Below are 21568 nucleotides of genomic sequence, written 5' to 3'. Positions count from 1 at the left end.
GAAGAAAACATAATTTATGCTTACCTGATAAATTCCTTTCTTCTGTTGTGTGATCAGTCCACGGCCCGCCCTGTTTTAAGGCAGGTAAATATCTTTTAAATTATACTCCAGTCACCACTTCACCCTTGGTTACTCCTTTCTCGTTGATTCTTGGTCGAATGACTGGGACTGACGTAGAGGGGAGGAGCTGTGTGCGGCTCTGCTGGGTGAATCCTCTTGCATTTCCTGTTGGGGAGGAGTTATATCCCAGAAGTAATGATGACCCGTGGACTGATCACACAACAGAAGAAAGGAATTTATCAGGTAAGCATAAATTATGTTATCATTCTATTTTCGAATTTTTCAATAAAATTAGAAAATATTCGTTCGAATAATAGAATGTGACATTCGAATTCGGATGTGACATTCGAAAACTGTAAATAACATTCGAAAATCGAATTTTTAAGAATATTCGTTCTTATCAACATTCTATTATGTAAATCGAATTTCTACAATAACATTCGTTCTAACATTTGAATTCGGATCTAAACACATTCGCCCATCCCTACTGTATATACTCCAATTTGCTTATAGTATATTTTTCTTCATTTAATGTAGATGTAAATCACATAATAGCTGTGTGGAATATTGCAGGGTTCTGTATCCAGCACAATTTAAAGGGACATTCTACCGTATATTGAGGCTGCTGTATTAATAACCGAAAAAAAGCCTTAGAGATTTATAAAAATAGACAGCGCCAAAAAATGTGGGTTGAAATAATATATATTTATTTTAAAACAATTCAATGTAGCATAGTATCATATCATCAGAAAGCAAATGCATACATACAGAAGAAATAATAAAAGCAGAATACCCACGCTAAGCTTTAAACCGTAAATAAAGAAGTGGTTTAAAAAGTGGAGAGACAAAAAAAAACTGCTTGCCCAGCCAGGTCTGTAATTCTTACAACATGTTTCAGGGTTCCTCCCCTTCCTCAGGTGAAATTGGATTGCATTTCTTTATTTTATTGTTTAAAAAGATAGTTAACATCTTCACTACCTAGTCTCCAGTTTTGCATAACCGTCATTGTTATCTTAATATACTTTATAACCTCCTAAGTGTGCAGATTTCTAAGCCCCAGCAGGCTGCCCCTTATCTCAATGCTTTTTAAATTTTGCACAGCAGCTAGACAGTGCTAATTCATGTGTGCCATATAGATAACATGCTCACTCCGGTGGAAAATAATGGTTATGCAAGAACCATTACTGATTGGCTAAAATGTAAGATTGTAAATAGCACTAAAGAGTTAAGTATAATGATATAACAGTGTTGGTTATGCAAAACTGGGGAATGGGTAATAAAAGGATTTTTTATTTTATTTTAAAGAGCGCTTTAAAGAGCCAAATTACATGAAAATCTGGCAAAATAAATAATGTAATTACATAGTGTGTGTATATCTATTCTTTCTCCTGTTAAGTGTGGTCAGTCCACGGGTCATCATTACTTCTGGGATATTATCTCCTCCCCTACAGGAAGTGCAAGAGGATTCACCCAGCAGAGCTGCTATATAGCTCCTCCCCTCTACGTCACCCCCAGTCATTCTCTTGCACCCAACGAATAGATAGGATGTGTGAGAGGACTGTGGTGATTTAATTAGTTTATTAAAGGGATACTAAACCCAATTTTTTTCTTTCATGATTCAGATAGAGCATGAGATTTTAAGAACCTTTCTAATTTACTCCTATTATCAATTTTTCTTTGTTCTCATGCTATCTTGATTTGAAAAAGCAGTACTGTAAGCTTTAGAGCTGGACCATTTTTTGTTCAGCACCTGGGTAGCACTTGCTGATTTGTGGCTAAATGTAGCAAACCAATCAGCAAGCTCTACCAAGGTGCTGAACTAAAAATGGGCCGGCTCCTAACCTTTTATTACTGCTTTTTCAAATCAAGATAACATGAGAAAAAAGAAAAATTGATAATAGGAGTAAATTATAAAGTTGCTTAAAATTGCATGCTCTATCTGAATCATGAAAGAAAAAATGTGGGGTTAGTATCCCTTTAACTTCAATCAAAAGTTTGTTATTTTATAATAGCACCGGAGTGTGTTATTCATTCTCTGGTAGAATTTGAAGAAGAATCTACCGGAGTTTTTTCTATGATTTTAGCCGGAGTAGTTAAGATCATATTGCTGTTTCTCGGCCATCTGAGGAGAGGTAAACTTCAGATCAGGGGACAGCGGGCAGATTAATCTGCAAAGAGGTATGTAGCAGTTTGTTATTTTCTGACATGGAATTGATGAGAAAATCCTGCCATACCGTTATAATGTAAACTCAGCCTTAAATGCAGTAGATGTAGCTGGTATCAGGCTGTCATGTATGTATATTTTACACTTCAGTATTCTGGGGAATGGTACTTCACTGGATTTATACTGTATGCATAGACTTAACCTAATTTGCAGGGACTTGCAATAGGTTTTAAATAACAATTAATTTATTGAGGTTAAACGTTTTTTTGCTGGCATGTAAAAACGTTTATTTCTCTGAGGTACTGGGTGAAAAAATGTTTTGGGCACTATTTTTTCCACTTGGCAATAGTTTTTGTTTAAATTAAAGCAGTTCACTGATCTCTCTCACTGTTATGTGTGAGGGGGAGGGGCCATTTTTGGCGCTTTTACTACGCATCAAAAAACTCAGTCAGAGGTTCATTTTCTTCCTGCATGATCCGGTTCATCTCTACAGAACTCAGGGATCTCCAAAGCCTTTTTTGAGGGAGGTAATCATCACAGCAGAGCTGTGAAGATTGTAGTTGACTGTGATAAAAAACGTTTATTTGTGTATTTTTTTCTGCTGCCTGGGTTAGTTATCCTTTGCTAATGGGAACAATCCTTTGCTAAAATTGTATATTTCTGACAAAGATTGATGCTATAACTTAATTATTTTCAACTGTCATAATTTTTTTCTGTGCTTCTTATAGGCACAGTTCGTTTTCATATTATTGTAAATTACTTAAAAAAGCATTTCCAAGTTGCTAGTTAATTGCTAGTGTGTTAAACATGTCTGATTTAGAGGAAGATACATGTGCTATATGTGCTAATGCCAAAGTGGAGCCCAATAGAAGTTTATGTACTAACTGTATTGATGCTACTTTAAATAAAAGTCAATCTGTACAAATTAAACATATTTCACCAGACAACGAGGGGAGAGTTAAGCCGACTAACTCGCCTCACGTGTCAGTACCTACATCTCCCGCTCGGGAGGTGCGTGATATTGTAGCGCCGAGTACATCTGGGCGGCCATTTCAAATCACATTACAGGATATGGCTACTGTTATGACTGAAGTTTTGGCTAAATTACCAGAACTTAGAGACAAGCGTGATCACTCTGGGGTGAGAACAGAGTGCGCTGATAATATTAGGGCCATGTCAGACACTGCGTCACAGGCGGCAGAACATGAGGACGGAGAACTTCATTCTGTGGGTGACGGTTCTGATCCAAACAGATTGGATTCAGATATTTCAAATTTTAAATTTAAGCTGGAAAACCTCTGTGTATTACTAGGGGAGGTGTTAGCGGCTCTGAATGATTGTAACACAGTTGCAATACCAGAGAAAATGTGTAGGTTGGATAAATATTTTGCGGTACCGGCGAGTACTGATGTTTTTCCTATACCTAAGAGACTTACTGAAATTGTTACTAAGGAGTGGGATAGGCCCGGTGTACCGTTCTCACCCCCTCCGATATTTAGAAAAATGTTTCCAATAGACGCCACCACACGGGACTTATGGCAAACGGTCCCTAAGGTGGAGGGAGCAGTTTCTACTTTAGCTAAGCGTACCACTATCCCGGTGGAGGATAGCTGTGCCTTTTCAGATCCAATGGATAAAAATTTAGAGGGTTACCTTAAGAAAATGTTTGTTCAACAAGGTTTTATATTGCAACCTCTTGCATGTATTGCGCCTGTCACGGCTGCAGCAGCATTTTGGTTTGAGTCTCTGGAAGAGACACTTCAATCATCTACACTAGATGAGATTACAGACAAACTTAAAGCCCTTAAGTTAGCTAACTCATTTATTTCAGATGCCGTAGTACATTTAACTAAACTTACGGCTAAGAATTCCGGATTTGCCATTCAGGCACGCAGAGCACTGTGGCTAAAATCCTGGTCAGCTGATGTTACTTCTAAATCTAAATTGCTTAATATACCTTTCAAAGGGCAAACCTTGTTCGGGCCCGGGTTGAAGGAGATTATCGCTGACATTACAGGAGGTAAAGGCCATGCCCTGCCTCAGGACAAAGCCAAACCTAGGGCTAGACAGTCTAATTTTCGTTCCTTTCGTAATTTCAAAGCAGGAACAGCATCAACCTCCTCTGCACCAAAACAGGAAGGAGCTGTTGCTCGCTACAGACAAGGCTGGAAACCTAACCAGTCCTGGAACAAGGGCAAGCAGGCCAGGAAACCTGCTGCTGCCCCTAAGACAGCATGAATCGAGGGCCCCCGATCCGGGACCGGATCTAGTAGGGGGCAGACTTTCTCTCTTCGCCCAGGCTTGGGCAAGAGATGTTCAGGATCCCTGGGCGTTAGAGATCATATCTCAGGGATACCTTCTGGACTTCAAATCCTCTCCCCCAAGAGGGAGATTTCATCTGTCAAGGTTATCAACAAACCAAATTAAGAAAGAAGCGTTCCTACGCTGCGTACAAGATCTTTTATTAATGGGAGTGATCCATCCAGTTCCGCGGTCGGAACAAGGACAAGGGTTTTACTCAAATCTGTTTTTAGTTCCCAAAAAAGAGGGAACTTTCAGGCCAATCTTGGATTTAAAGATCCTAAACAAATTCCTAAGAGTTCCATCGTTCAAGATGGAAACGATTCGAACAATTTTGCCCATGATCCAAGAGGGTCAGTACATGACCAGAGTGGATTTAAAGGATGCTTACCTTCACATACCGATTCACAGAAATCATTACCGGTATCTAAGGTTTGCCTTTCTAGACAGGCATTACCAGTTTGTAGCTCTTCCATTCGGACTGGCTACGGCTCCAAGAATCTTCACAAAGGTTCTGGGTACTCTTCTGGCGGTACTAAGACCGCGAGGAGTTTCGGTAGCTCCGTACCTAGACGACATTCTGATACAAGCTTCAAGCTTTCAAACTGCCAAGTCTCATACAGAGTTAGTACTGGCATTTCTAAGGTCGCATGGATGGAAGGTGAACGAAAAGAAGAGTTCTCTCTTTCCACTCACAAGAGTTCCCTTCTTGGGGACTCTGATAGATTCTGTAGAAATGAAGATTTACCTGACAGAAGACAGGTTAACAAAGCTTCAAAATGCATGCCGTGTCCTTCATTCCATTCAACACCCGTCGGTAGCTCAATGCATGGAGGTGATCGGCTTAATGGTAGCGGCAATGGACGTAGTACCTTTTGCACGCCTACATCTCAGACCGCTGCAATTGTGCATGCTAAGTCAGTGGAATGGGGATTACTCAGATTTGTCCCCCACTCTGAATCTGAATCAAGAGACCAGAAATTCTCTTCTATGGTGGCTTTATCGGCCACACCTGTCCAGGGGGATGCCATTCAGCAGGCCGGACTGGACAATTGTAACAACAGACGCCAGCCTACTAGGTTGGGGCGCTGTCTGGAATTCTCTGAAGGCTCAGGGACTATGGAATCAGGAGGAGAGTCTCCTTCCAATAAACATTCTGGAATTGAGAGCAGTTCTCAATGCCCTTCTGGCTTGGCCCCAGTTAACAACTCAGGGGTTCATCAGGTTTCAGTCGGACAACATCACGACTGTAGCTTACATCAACCATCAGGGAGGGACAAGAAGCTCCCTAGCAATGATGGAAGTATCAAAGATAATTCGCTGGGCAGAGTCTCACTCTTGCCACCTGTCTGCAATCCACATCCCGGGAGTGGAGAACTGGGAGGCGGATTTCTTAAGTCGTCAGACTTTTCATCCGGGGGAGTGGGAACTTCATCCGGAGGTCTTTGCCCAGATACTTCGACGTTGGGGCAAACCAGAGATAGATCTCATGGCGTCTCGTCAGAACGCCAAGCTTCCTCGCTACGGGTCCAGATCCAGGGATCCGGGAGCGGTTCTGATAGATGCTTTGACAGCACCTTGGACCTTTGGGATGGCTTATGTGTTTCCACCCTTCCCGATGCTTCCTCGATTGATTGCCAGAATCAAACAGGAGAGAGCATCAGTGATTCTAATAGCACCTGCATGGCCACGCAGGACTTGGTATGCAGATCTAGTGGACATGTCATCCTGTCCGCCTTGGTCTCTACCTCTGAAACAGGACCTTCTGATCCAGGGTCCCTTCAAACATCAAAATCTAACTTCTCTGAAGCTGACTGCTTTGAAATTGAACGCTTGATTTTATCAAAACGTGGGTTTTCTGAGCCAGTTATTGATACCTTAATACAGGCTAGGAAGCCTGTTACCAGAAGGATTTACCATAAAATATGGCGTAAATACTTATATTGGTGCGAATCCAAGAGTTACTCATGGAGTAAGGTTAGGATTCCAAGGATATTGTCTTTTCTACAAGAAGGTTTAGAAAAGGGGTTATCCGCTAGTTCTTTAAAGGGACAGATTTCAGCTCTGTCCATTCTTTTACACAAACGTCTGTCAGAAGTTCCGGACGTTCAAGCTTTTTGTCAGGCTTTAGCTAGGATCAAGCCTGTGTTTAAAACTGTTGTTCCGCCATGGAGTTTGAACTTAGTTCTTAATGTTTTACAGGGTGTTCCGTTTGAACCCCTTCATTCCATTGATATCAAGTTGTTATCTTGGAAAGTTCTGTTTTTAATGGCTATTTCCTCGGCTCTAAGAGTCTCTGAGTTATCTGCCTTACATTGTGATTCTCCTTATCTGATTTTTCATTCAGACAAGGTAGTTCTGCGTACTAAACCTGGGTTCCTACCTAAGGTGGTCACTAACAGGAATATCAATCAAGAGATTGTTGTTCCATCCTTGTGTCCTAATCCTTCCTCGAAGAAGGAACGTCTGCTACACAATCTAGATGTAGTCCGTGCCCTGAAATTTTATCTACAGGCAACTAAGGAGTTTCGTCAAACGTCTTCCCTGTTTGTCGTTTATTCTGGCCAGAGGAGAGGTCAAAAAGCTTCGGCTACCTCTCTCTCTTTTTGGCTTCGTAGCATAATACGATTAGCCTATGAGACTGCTGGACAGCAGCCTCCTGAAAGAATTACAGCTCATTCTACTAGAGCTGTGGCTTCCACTTGGGCCTTTAAGAATGAGGCTTCTGTTGAACAGATTTGCAAGGCTGCAACTTGGTCTTCTCTTCATACTTTTTCCAAATTTTACAAATTTGACACTTTTGCTTCTTCGGAGGCTGTTTTTGGGAGAAAGGTTCTTCAGGCAGTGGTTCCCTCCGTATAAAGAGCCTGCCTGTCCCTCCCGTCATCCGTGTACTTTTGCTTTGGTATTGGTATCCCAGAAGTAATGATGACCCGTGGACTGACCACACTTAACAGGAGAAAACAAAATTTATGCTTACCTGATAAATTCATTTCTCCTGTAGTGTGGTCAGTCCACGGCCCGCCCTGTTTTTTATGGCAGGCTAAAAAAATTTTTTGGATTATACTCCAGTCACCACTACACCCTTGGGCTTCTCCTTTCTCGTTGGTCCTTTGGTCGAATGACTGGAGGTGACGTAGAGGGGAGGAGCTATATAGCAGCTCTGCTGGGTGAATCCTCTTGCACTTCCTGTAGGGGAGGAGATAATATCCCAGAAGTAATGATGACCCGTGGACTGACCACACTACAGGAGAAATGAATTTATCAGGTAAGCATAAATTTTGTTTTTATTTAACTTTGTTATTAACCATTTTAATTTAATATCATTTATAACACAGATCATTATTTTTTAGTCAGATGCTTATCCTCTTTATATAGCAACATAAAAATAGTCCCATCTTTTTTTCATGTTTTTTTTTTTTCTTCTCCTGTTATTAGCAAGATAATCGGGAAATGTTTAATTGTGTAAGAAATATGATATATGACCTGGTGGAATGGCGATCACAAATACTCTCGGGAACACTACCACAAGATGAGCTTAAAGAACTTAAAAAGAAGATAACGGCAAGAATCGATTATGGAAACCGGTATGATATTGAGAGATGCCAATGAGTAGCAGAACTGTAGAATATATAAACAAAACAAAGGTTTTAAAATAATTTTAAATTTGAACCATATTGCAAATTTACAACTAGGGATAAAGGTCTAGGTCTCTAAAAACAAAAAACAAAAAGAAGAAAATGAATGGAGATAAAATTCTGTTAGTGACATCTTAGATGGAGTTTAAAATAATCAGTTGTAATGAAGATGCACTCTAACTTACTTTTTAACATAGATATGAAATTTAAATACCCCGCGCTCCACCACCCACTTCAAAAGTAAATTTTTCTGTGAACTAACGGTCTGAATTGTTCTGCAGTCCTCACTCTAGCTACAACAAAAGTGCCTTAAGGGGAGAGTGCTGATTGGAGAACAGTTCAAACCTTTAGCTCACAGAAAAATTTACTTTTAAAGTGGGTGGCAGAGCCTGGGGCTATTTTGAATTTCATATCTGTGTTAAAAAGTAAGTTATAGCGCATCTTTATTACATCTGATGAATTAAACTCCATCTAAAATATCATTAACCTTCCCAGATCTGTTTTTATAAAGGGACGAGTTTACTATAACTTTAAGTATCGCAATTAAGTGTGTGTTTCATAGACCCAAGACGCATTTGGTAAAAATATCTTACAAAGCATGCTTCTACCATTGTCAGCTCCAGCTTCCTTACTTACCTAGGGTTAGACTAAGAAACTTACCAATTTCCTAATACTTTTAAAAGGATCTTATATGGTTTGTTTTTGCCTGCATGGGTTCTTTTGGTGGTCTATCTGCAAATAGTTATGCACAGCCAACCCAGAACCTACCTCAAGTAGGACGGAATAATTGGTACTTATGATGGGTTACCCAACCCTTCAGAATTTTGGGAAGCACTTCTGTTTTCTCCCGTAGCCATATAATCAACACACACATACACCATCCTTGTTGTGTTTAATGATGCATATTGTGCGTGCATTCTCAAATTAATACTCCGTGTGGAGTTTAGTATTTATTTGTTTATGTACGACTGAAATGAATAAAATAGTTCATTATTAGTTTTTGTCATTTTAGATTACCAGTCTGAATTACTAGTGTCTAGTTATGAAATTTGCCTTTTAGCTTGTATATATGTGAATATTTCAGGAAAATCCCATTTAGAGTTTGATTCAATGTGATAAGGCAATTTTGCATTTTGTGACACTGTTTTAACTTTGCATAGAAGCAATTCTGAAACAGATCCTTGATTCTATTCAGAATATGGAATTCAAAATCTAACCTTCTTTTTAATTAATGAATTTCTTGTTTGTTATTGTGCCTCACCATCTGCCAATGTATTTACTTAAAGTTTGCATACCCTCCAGATGCTCTGTGTTCAAACACAAATAAACATCTTGAGAATATATTTTGTATTGAGACTTGACAAATGGAAGACATATTAAAAATATCCTCACAGAATTAAAATAAGGGTAGAATTATACCGAGGACACCATGTAAATACATATCTAGGATGATTATGATTAGTGCTCTTACATGTTCAATAAAGTACATATGGAAGAGAGTACTTATACTTTGCTACGGAAAATAATTAAATTCCTTATTTGCACAACAGAATTCTTGACTTGGACTTGGTTGTTCGAGATGAAGATGGCAACATTTTGGACCCTGAGCAGACCAGCACAATTAGTCTTTTTAGAGCACATGAAATTGCATCAAAGCATGTTGAGGAACGAATACAAGAAGAAAGGGTAACACCAAATAATAATAATAATAATAATAATAATAAATAAACAAATCGTGGTGGATTTGCTTTCCCTTAGAAAAAAAAGACCCCCTCCTCTCTCCCTCCTTCCCTTTACACTGTTCCATAGTGTAGGGCTCCACCCGCTCGCCTCCCTGCAGCTGCTCCCACCCACCAAGGATAGCACCATCGCTGGCCGATGCAGAGAGGGCCACAGAGTGTCTCTCTCTGCATCAGTGTTTGAAAAAAGGTATTGCAGTGATGCCTCAATATCGAGGCATCACGGCAATACCTTGAAAGCGGCTGGAATCGATCATGATCGCTTCCAGCCACTTTAAACCCCCTAACGACATACAGGGTACGTCGTTGGTCTTTAACGACCAGTTTGTGTATGACGTACCCTGTACGACGTGTGTCGTTAAGGGGTTAATAATAATAATAATTAATTAGTTTTATTGAACTAAAACAATAACATGTTTAATTTGTATTGCTTGCCCCTTCCTCCTCCTCCCACTTGTGCAGTCCTTTTACAGATTTATTCCACTCCAAACAATCTTCTATTCATTGATCTTCTTGAAACTTCGTATTGGTTGATTCTTTGTACATAGAGTTGCAGGGAGCAATGGCATTAAATGGACAGCAAAGTCAAAATTAAACTTTAATGATTTAGAAAGAACATGCAATTTTTATCAATTTTCCAATTTACTTCTCTTATCTAATTTGCTTTGTTCTGATGGTTTCCATAGCCTGTATAGGTAGGCTCAGAAGCAACACACTACTGTGAGCTAGCTGCCTGTCACTGTCATCCAATGTATTCAGCTAGCCCCCAGTAGAGCATTGCTCTCCTTCAACAAAGGATACCAAAAGAATGAAGTACATGTGATAATTGAAATAAATCTGAGAATTGTATGATTTATCTGAAATTCAAAGTTTAATTTCATAATTCTGTCTTTTAAGGTCTATTTCTCAACTCTGTATGTTTATTTTATAACACTTTTTTGCTGTTAAGAAGTGTCATGTTATTTCTGCAAACACAAATTCACAGTTTTGAGAACTACAAAACCAAATCCAGCTGTTTTAAGAAGGGTTTTCCAGCCAAGCCCAAAGATGTCTGATGTTCCAGCTGTATTGTGTCCCTTACACAATTGAGCAGATTGAGGAACTTGTGTACATACAGTTTATTTTTCATGATTATCTTGTTGATATTCACAGGTCTCCTCTTTACTGTGTGTACCCCCTTCAGAATACATGTATTTGGGCTCCTGCTCTAAACAAAACATAATATTTGAAAACGCTTGTCTGTAAATGGCAACCCGACAAAACCTATCCAAAGAAAATAGCCAATATTAAAAGATGGTTACAGTTGGCTGCTCTGGCAACTCTACTTTTTACCTCTATGATTACCTTGTATCTAAGCATCTGCGAACTGCCTCCTTATCTCAGTGCTATTTACAAACTTGCATTTCAGCCAATTAGTGCTGACTCAGGCATAACTCCTCAGGAGCGAGTACAATGTGCTCCATGGCATACATGAACTAGCACTGTCTAGCTGTGAAAGCTACTAAAATTCACTGAGATAAGAGGCGGCCTTCAAGGGCCTAGAAATCTATGAGCCTACCTAGGTTTAGCCTTATACAAAGAATGCCAAGAAATAAAAAGAAAGTGGAAAGTTGTTTTAAAATTTCAGGCCCTATCTGAATAATGAAAGTTTAATTTACTCTCCCTTTTAAAGGAAAATGTAAAATCTCTTTTATCCATAATTTTGCAGTATGTGCAAAATTGACACAATGAGCCTCTCACCTTCTAAAAATAATGTTTTCTGTATTCATGTCACCCAAAAGTCCGGTTTACAGTTGAACATCTCTCCTGGCTGGTCCAGCATTTTTGTTTTAAAAATAGAGTTGTGGTGTTGTCTAATCACAATCCATTTAATTGTGCCATTCAGATAAATATAGGCCTAGATTTAGAGTTTGGCGGTAGCCGTGAAAACCAGCGTTAGAGGCTCCTAACGCTGGTTTTAGGCTACCTCCGGTATTTGGAGTCACTCGAAAAAGGGTCTAACGCTCACTTTTCAGCCGCGACTTTTCCATACCGCAGATCCCCTTACGTAAATTGCGTATCCTATCTTTTCAATGGGATTTTTCTAACTCCGGTATTTAGAGTCGTGTCTGAAGTGAGCGTTAGAAATCTAACAACAAAACTCCAGCCGCAGAAAAAAGTCAGTAGTTAAGAGCTTTCTGGGCTAACGCCGGTTCATAAAGCTCTTAACTACTGTACTCTAAAGTACACTAACACCCATAAACTACCTATGTACCCCTAAACCGAGGTCCCCCCACATCGCCGCAACTCGATTAAATATTTTTAACCCCTAATCTGCCGACTGCCACCTACGTTATCCTTATGTACCCCTAATCTGCTGCCCCTAACACCGCCGACCCCTATATTATATTTATTAACCCCTAACCTGCCCTCCCTAACATCGCCGACACCTAACTTCAATTATTAACCCCTAATCTGCCGACCGAATCTCGCCGCTATTCTAATAAATGTATTAACCCCTAAAGCTAAGTCTAACCCTAACACTAACACCCCCCTAAATTAAATATAATTTTAATCTAACGAAATTCACTCTTATTAAATAAATTATTCCTATTTAAAGCTAAATACTTACCTGTAAAATAAATCCTAATATAGCTACAACATAAACTAACTAAAGTACAAAAAATAAAAAAGAACTAAGTTACAAAAAATAAAAAAATATTTACAAACATAAGAAAAATATTACAACAATTTTAAACTAATTACACCTACTCTAAGCCCCCTAATAAAATAACAAAGACCCCCAAAATAAAAAAAATGCCCTACCCTATTCTAAATTACTAAAGTTCAAAGCTCTTTTACCTTACCAGCCCTGAACAGGGCCCTTTGCGGGGCATGCCCCAAGAAGTTCAGCTCTTTTGCCTGTAAAAAAAAACATACAATACCCCCCCCCCCAACATTACAACCTACCACCCACATACCCCTAATCTAACCCAAACCCCCCTTAAATAAACCTAACACTAAGCCCCTGAAGATCATCCTACCTTGTCTTCACCATACCAGGTTCACCGATCTGTCCTGGCTCCAAAATCTTCATCCAACCCAAGCGGGGGCTGGCGATCCATCTTCCGGCGGCTGAAGAGGTCCAGAAGAGGCTCCAAAGTCTTCATCCTATCCGGGAAGAAGAGTAGATCCGGACCGGCAACCATCATCTTCCAAGCGGCATCTTCTATCTTCATCCGATGAGGACCGGCTCCATCCTGAAGACCTCCACCGCGGACCCATCTTCATCCGGCGACGTCCAACTGAAGAATGACGGTTCCTTTAAGGGACGTCATCCAAGATGGCGTCCCTCGAATTCCGATTGGCTGATAGGATTCTATCAGCCAATCGGAATTAAGGTAGGAATATTCTGATTGGCTGATGGAATCAGCCAATCAGAATCAAGATCAATCCGATTGGCTGATCCAATCAGCCAATCAGATTGAGCTTGCATTCTATTGGCTGATCGGAACAGAAAATAGAATGCGAGCTCAATCTGATTGGCTGATTGGATCAGCCAATCGGATTGAACTTGATTCTGATTGGCTGATTCCATCAGCCAATCAGAATATTCCTACCTTAATTCCGATTGGCTGATAGAATCCTATCAGCCAATCGGAATTCGAGGGACGCCATCTTGGATGACGTCCCTTAAAGGAACCGTCATTCTTCAGTTGGACGTCGCCGGATGAAGATGGGTCCGCGGTGGAGGTCTTCAGGATGGAGCCGGTCCTCATCGGATGAAGATAGAAGATGCCGCTTGGAAGATGATGGTTGCCGGTCCGGATCTACTCTTCTTCCCGGATAGGATGAAGACTTTGGAGCCTCTTCTGGACCTCTTCAGCCGCCGGAAGATGGATCGCCAGCCCCCGCTTGGGTTGGATGAAGATTTTGGAGCCAGGACGGATCGGTGAACCTGGTATGGTGAAGACAAGGTAGGATGATCTTCAGGGGCTTAGTGTTAGGTTTATTTAAGGGGGGTTTGGGTTAGATTAGGGGTATGTGGGTGGAGGGTTGTAATGTTGGGGGGGGGGGGTATTGTATGTTTTTTTTTTACAGGCAAAAGAGCTGAACTTCTTGGGGCATGCCCCGCAAAGGGCCCTGTTCAGGGCTGGTAAGGTAAAAGAGCTTTGAACTTTAGTAATTTAGAATAGGGTAGGGCATTTTTTATTTTGGGGGGCTTTGTTATTTTATTAGGGGGCTTAGAGTAGGTGCAATTAGTTTAAAATTGTTGTAAGATTTTCCTTATGTTTGTAAATATTTTTTTATTTTTTGTAACTTAGTTCTTTTTTATTTTTTGTACTTTAGTTAGTTTATTTCATTATAGTTATTTGTAGATATTGTATTTAATTAATGTATTGATAGTGTAGTGTTAGGTTTAATTGTAGGTAATTGTAGTTATTTAATTTAATTAATTTAATGATAGTGTAGTGTTAGGTTTAATTGTAACTTAGGTTAGGATTTATTTTACAGGTAATTTTGTTATTATTTTAACTAGGTAACTATTAAATAGTTATTAACTATTTAATAGCTATTGTACCTGGTTAAAATAATTACAAAGTTACCTGTAAAATAAATATTAATCCTAAAATAGCTATAATATAATTATAATTTATAGTGTAGCTATATTAGGATTTATTTTACAGGTAAGTATTTAGCTTTAAATAGGAATAATTTATTTAATAAGAGATAATTAATTTCGTTAGATGTAAATTATATTTAACTTAGGGGGTGTTAGGGTTAGACTTAGCTTTAGGGGTTAATACATTTTATTAGAATAGCGGTGAGCTCCAGTCGGCAGATTAGGGGTTAATAATTGAAGTTAGGTGTCGGCGATGTTAGGGAGGGCAGATTAGGGGTTAATACTATTTATTATAGGGTTAGTGAGGCGGATTAGGGGTTAATAACTTTATTATAGTAGCGCTCAGGTCCGGTCGGCAGATTAGGGGTTAATAAGTGTAGGCAGGTGTAGGCGACGTTGTGGGGGGCAGATTAGGGGTTAATAAATATAATATAGGGGTCGGCGATGTTAGGGCAGCAGATTAGGGGTACATAGGGATAATGTAAGTAGCGGCGGTTTACGGAGCGGCAGATTAGGGGTTAATAATAATATGCAGGGGTCAGCGATAGCGGGGGCGGCAGATTAGGGGTTAATAAGTGTAAGGTTAGGGGTGTTTAGACTCGGGGTACATGTTAGAGTGTTAGGTGCAGACGTAGGAAGTGTTTCCGCATAGCAAACAATGGGGCTGCGTTAGGAGCTGAACGCGGCTTTTTTGCAGGTGTTAGGTTTTTTTTCAGCTCAAACAGCCCCATTGTTTCCTATGGGGGAATCGTGCACGAGCACGTTTTTGAGGCTGGCCGCGTCCGTAAGCAACTCTGGTATCGAGAGTTGAAGCTGCGATAAATATGCTCTACGCTCCTTTTTTGGAGCCTAACGCAGCCTTTATGTGGACTCTCAATACCAGAGTTATTTTTATGGTGCGGCCAGAAAAAAGCCGGCGTTAGCTACGCGGGTCCTTACCGACAAAACTCTAAATCTAGCCGATAGTGTGCTATTGCGCTGGATAAATCTATGTAATAAAATAAATCGTCCATATTTGCTATCATAATATTTCTTTCTTTCATGCATATAAAAAAGAAATCAAATGTTTTTGCATTCAAAGGATGATGATTATGATTATCATTATTATCAACAATAATAATAATAATAAATAATATCTTTTTAAAACACCATCATATTCCACAGAACCATTCAGTGGTATAATAAATAATGGAGAAATGAAGACTGGCAGAGGGATTTCAGGGCCATGTTTCTTTGAAAATTTCAAGTGACATTTTAAAAATTCATGCATACAAAAAACATTTCAACCTTTTCATTTAAATATTGACATACTGAAAAATAAATCATCTCTCTCTCTATCTATCTATCTATCTATCTATCTATCTATCTATCTATATATACTCAGTATAATATGATAGATAAAGATGGTTAACTGAAAGCCCATGGGCCACATACCACCTTTGGGGGGGCAGTAAATAAAGGGTACCCGGCAACCTTACCTAAATCTGGCCATGTGCCACTGGACATTTTAGAAACTATGTTGTTTGTTTTTATTTAGAAGTCATAACTTTTTATGCGGCTCTCAACGTTTGTAAAATATTGATCTGCGGACGCTATGTGTTAGGAATTTTCCTATCGCTGGTTTTAGTGTTTAACATAAATAGTGTAAGCTTACTTATTCCTTTATATTATAACTGATCATTATTTTTACAGTAAGCTGATTGGCATTTAAATGTTGTTCCTATGTTGGCTTTCTAAATGCATTGTTTTAAATGTTTTTTTTATATGTTTTGTTTCCTTTCTAAGTCTCAGAAACTGAATGACATCAACAGACAAGCCAAGTTTGCAGCCACACCCTCATTTGCGCTATTTGTCAATTTAAAAAATGTTGTCTGCAAAATTGGAGAAGATGCAGAGGTACTTATGTCTCTTTATGATCATCTGGAATCTAAGTTTATCAGGTGAGTGCATTTCTATATTTTCTTTTATACAATCACAGTTATAATATGTTAATTGTACTTGGTTTCTGCTATTTATTGTTGTATATGGCATTATAGTTGACACAAGTAGCAACAGGACAAAGGGCAAATAATACAAATAAAACACATTTAAGTACTGCACAATTTTCCATTAAAAAAATAAAAGCTTTTTTTAAAACTAGGAAGAATGTGAGTTTTAGGCTGTAGAGGAAATTGTACTATCGCCCTTTAATGTTTTTACTTATTTTGTGAAGAAACTGTTATATTTATACCAATGTGTTTCATGTTTTTGAAATTACATTTTTTTAAAGTGTGTGTGTGTGTGTGTGTATGTATATATATATGTCTACACACCCCTGTTAAAATATCAGGTTTATGTGATGTAAAAAAACGAGACAACGATAAATAATTTCAGAACTTTCTCCACCTTTAATGTGACCTATAAACTGTACAACTCAATTGAAAAACAAACTGAAATCTTTTAGGTAAAGGGAAATAAAAATAAAAAAATAAAATAATGTGGTTGCATAAGTGTGAACACCCTTTTATAACTGGGGATGTAGCTGTGTTCAGAATTAAGCAATCACATACAAAATCATGTTAAATAGGAGTCAGTACACACCTGTCATCATTTAAAGTGCCTCTGATTAACCCCAAATAAAGTTCAGCTGTTCTAGTAGGTCTTTCCTGACATTTTGTTAGTCGCATCCTACAGCAAAAGCCATGGTCCTCAGAGAGCTTCTAAAGCATCAGAGGGGTCTCATTGTTAAAAGGTATCAGTCAGGAGAAGGGTACAAAAGAATTTCCAAGGCATTAGATATACCATGGAACACAGTGAAGACAGTCATCATCAAGTGAAGAAAATATGGTGCAACAGTGACATTACCAAGAACTGGATGTCCCTCCAAAATTGATGAAAAGACGAGAAGAAAACTGGTCTGGGAGGCTGCCAAGAGGCCTACAGCAACATTAAAGGAGCTGCAGGAATATCTGGCAAGTACTGGCTGTGTGGTACATGTGACAACAATCGCCCGTATTCTTCATATGTCTGGGCTATGGGGTAGAGTGGCAAGACGGAAGCCTTTTCTTACAAAAAAAAAAAAATCCAAGCCCGGCTACATTTTGCAAAAACACATCTGAAGTTTCCCAAAAGCATGTTGCAAAAGGTGTTCTGGTCTGATGAACCAAAGTTGTACTTTTTGGCCATAATTCCAAAAGATATGTTTGGTGCAAAAACAACACTGCATATCACCAAAAGAACACCATACCTACAGTGAAGCATGGTGGTGTCAGCATCATGCTTTGGGGCTGTTTTTCTTCAGCTGGAACTGGGGCCTTAGTCAAGGTAGAGGGAATAATGAACAGTCCCAAATACCAGTCAATATTGGCACAAAACCTTCAGGCTTCTGCTGGAAAGCTGAACATGAAGAGGAACTTCATCTTTCAGCATGACAACGACCCAAAGCATACATCCAAATCAACAAAGGAATGGCTTCACCAGAAGAAGATTAATGTTTTGGGATGGCCCAGCCAGAGCCCAGACCTGAATCCAATTCAAAATCTGTGCGGTTATCTGAAGAGGGCTGTGCACAGGAGATGCCCTCGCAATCAGATTTCGAGTGTTTTTGCAAAGAAGAGTGGGCAAATCTTGCCAAGTCAAGATGTGCCATGCTGAAAAAATCATACCCAAAATGCCTGAGTGCTGTAATAAAATCAAAAGGTGCTTCAATAAAGTATTAGTTTAAGGGTGTTCACACTTATGCAACCATATTATTTTATTTTTTTATTTCCCTTTACCTAAAAGATTTCAGTTTGTTTTTCAATTGAGTTGTACAGTTTATAGGTCCCATTAAAGGTGGAGAAAGTTCTGAAATGATTTATCTTTGTCTCATTTTTTTACATCACAGAAACCTGACATTTTAACAGGGGTGTGTAGACTTTTTATATCCACTGTATGTATGTATATATCCTGCAGCATTTGTTTAATGCAATGCTCTTTTCTCCTAATCACATGGTACAATACCTTTAAAGAATGTTCGTGAAATCCACAGAATACAAGGAATGTGAATGCAGCTCATATTTTCATTTTCTCTTTGGAACTGTATCTTTTTTATGTATTAAAAACTTGACATAAATATTTTTGTTTTTGTATTTTCAGGTTAACTTATGCTGTACTAGTAGAAATGTGTGTATTAATATAAAGTTCTTCAATCTTTATGTCTGATGACCCAGTGCCATTGTACCACATACCTTCGCAACCCTATTTTTATGCCTGGTCTGAAAATTTCTGAAGTAATATATTAACAAGATAGCTGCAATTTTTGGCAAAGTGACTAAAATGTGTGTACTTTATACCTGAATTTAGCCAAACTTGAAAGTGTTGTAGAATGTAATAGCGCGCAAACACACATTCTTTCATACAACACACACACACTCTCATACAGCACACACACTCTCGTACAACAGACACACACACCACACACACTCTCATACAACATAAACACACACACACACACACTCATACAACATAAACACACACACACCACACATACTCTCCTACAACATAAACACACACACTCATACAGCACACACACACCACAAACACTCTCCTACAACATAACACACACACTCATACAGCACACACACTCTCATACAACATAAACACACACACACTCATACAGCACACACACACTCTCATACAACATAAACACACACAAACACTCGTACAGCACACACACACCACACACACTCTCATACAACATAAACACACACACACTCATACAGCATAAACACACACACACTCATACAACATAAACATACACCACACACACTCTCATACAACATTCACACACACACACACTCATACAGCACACACACACACTCTCATACAACACACACACACCACACACACTTCTACAACACACAAGATATGACCCAGTAAGCATGGTGTTGCAACCCAGTAATGGGTCCCAACCCATGGTTCGAAGAACCCTGTATTAATACACATCATCCCTTAAGTGAAGGAAGATTTTCAAGGGCATATAATATTATTATGCATTTTAGTATACATATTGACATTGCATGGGATAGGGGGTAATTTTAATCAATGGGTTAAAATCAGACTTTCACATAAAGAAAGGCAGAAACATTATTCTCCTGTTTGGGGACGGTTGCTCTACCTCAAGCTGTGCTCCTCCTCTTTCATCACTTCATACATAAATGGATCTTCTAGTTTCATACTTTAGCTGCAATCTACAATCCTTTCCAGTTGGCTCCTTTTTATCCTATAATTGCTCTGTATGGTACTGAGCTACCCAAATGCTATTTTTCAATGTACTTGGTTCATGGCTGAAAACTGCATGGTTAGTGCACACTACTTTTGCCCTCCCTATTCAATGGGTGCACCTATTTCCAGTCTATTAAATGCTGCTTCTTGAACATTCCATCTAGGTCATGATTTCAAATGTACTTCCCTTGCTCTTATCTAAAATAATCTTGCAGGCAGTAGTAAAGAGAGCGTGAAAGTGACAGTGTTAAAGATACTGGAGATTTAGTCGGGAAAGGAACACGCAAGTAACTTTTAAATATTGTGTTCTTAAGTATTTCTTCTGCGCATGTAACTCTAGATGTTCTCTAGAGCACTGGCTACTTTGATTTATTTTGCAATGTTACCATGTCTCTGACCACTCTGCATTTTTGTCCTTGTAGAGGGCATATTGCTTACTCTTGTATCTGAATAAGGTGATATGCATTGGGGATATTGAGAAATATATTTATGTGCTAATATAGAGAAATATTATAAGGATAAAGAAGGAGCACCAGCGCTAAAACTATAACACAAATATGTAAATGGAAACAGTAAAACTGATGTATCAAAATGTGTTTGGACAGAGAGGAAATTCTATACTGATGTTAACTGTAGTGATGACTTAGTTCTTTTTTGTGTGAAAAAATAAGTATATACCAAAAGTTCAATGCAGTTCTATTAACCAATGGTCAGTTCTTTGTTTTCAACAATTCTTTGTTTACGGTATGTATAATACGCTTACCAGAGGGTACCTCAATCGTATGAGGTAAGTTGTCAGCTGTTGTATAAGTAAAGATGATTCCTTGGCTCTTTTTTGTAGTGGTATCCTGGTGATTTTGTGTAGTTTTTCGTTTCAATAATGGAAATCCTGGACTTTCTTTTCTTTCTTTTTTTCTTTCTTTCTTTTCTTTTCTTTTCTTTCTTTTTTTTCCTCTGGTGGTCAGATCTCCAGTTTTCTCAGACAGTCCTGTTAGTCGGGATCCGGAAACCACAGGGCTGCAGAACAAGGGCGAAAGCTGCACAGGTTTCTCAACCAGTAGAAAAAACTAAAATTATGGTTACCTGATAAATTAATTTCTTTCATGATGGTGAGAGTCCACAAGCCCTGCTATCTCTTTCTGCTATCTCTTTCTTGCTTTTATTTTTTTCCTAATCTACTTAGCTATATATATGTGACTGAGGATCATGGGAAGTGGGATAGATTTAAAGATTTGTGTTTGGGTGTCTTTTGCTGCCTCCTAGTGGTCAGGAGGGGAATATTCCCACACATGATTGCTTAGCGACTCTTCAATATATAAAGAAAAAGGATTGGGTTTGAGTATGCCAGATAAAGATGCCGTAAATAGTATAAATATAAGTAAATATATACTTATACGGTAGAAATGCCTGTAGGAAAGTAAGTTACACTCCCATTCATGCAATCCACATAAATATATGACAGAAGAGAGGATCCGCTAACTGGGGGCACTTACAATTTCCATGTGTCCTGCGCCATGGTTATCAATTTTAGCCGTATTGCCTTACCCGGTCGTCAGAACAATTCTCCACTGTATACTTTGTTTCCTTTTTCAGGTAGGTAGGCTACTAACCAATCCGTGCATGTATAGAATCACGTGTTGAGGGCCTCCTCTCGTTCTACTGGATACCTCTTTATCCGTCAATCAATCTGGGCACTCCGGCCAATCCCCTGCAGGGATATCCTCCGTCAGGCGTGCTCACTCTTGACCAATAATACAAAGTGAAAAACGAGTCTCAAGGAGCACCTTTCCGATGGAATAAAACTGCACATTTATTTGCT

The 21568-nt window shown here is 39.0% G+C and overlaps 1 protein-coding gene across 1 annotated transcript in view; it reads left to right on the top strand.

Annotated features, from left to right (window-relative positions):
- DOCK1 (dedicator of cytokinesis 1) overlaps positions 1–21568 on the top strand; it is an 827740-nt gene that overhangs the window by 165417 nt on the left and 640755 nt on the right. Inside the window, exons 6-8 of the mRNA XM_053692513.1 lie at positions 7964–8112; positions 9714–9849; positions 16291–16445. Coding sequence (XP_053548488.1) covers positions 7964–8112; positions 9714–9849; positions 16291–16445 — 440 coding nt within the window. The remainder of the gene's footprint in view (positions 1–7963; positions 8113–9713; positions 9850–16290; positions 16446–21568) is intronic.

Source organism: Bombina bombina, chromosome 9, assembly GCF_027579735.1.
Source record: "Bombina bombina isolate aBomBom1 chromosome 9, aBomBom1.pri, whole genome shotgun sequence".
NCBI classification, from domain to species: Eukaryota; Metazoa; Chordata; class Amphibia; order Anura; family Bombinatoridae; genus Bombina; species Bombina bombina.
This window is presented reverse-complemented; position numbering and strand designations above follow the sequence as displayed.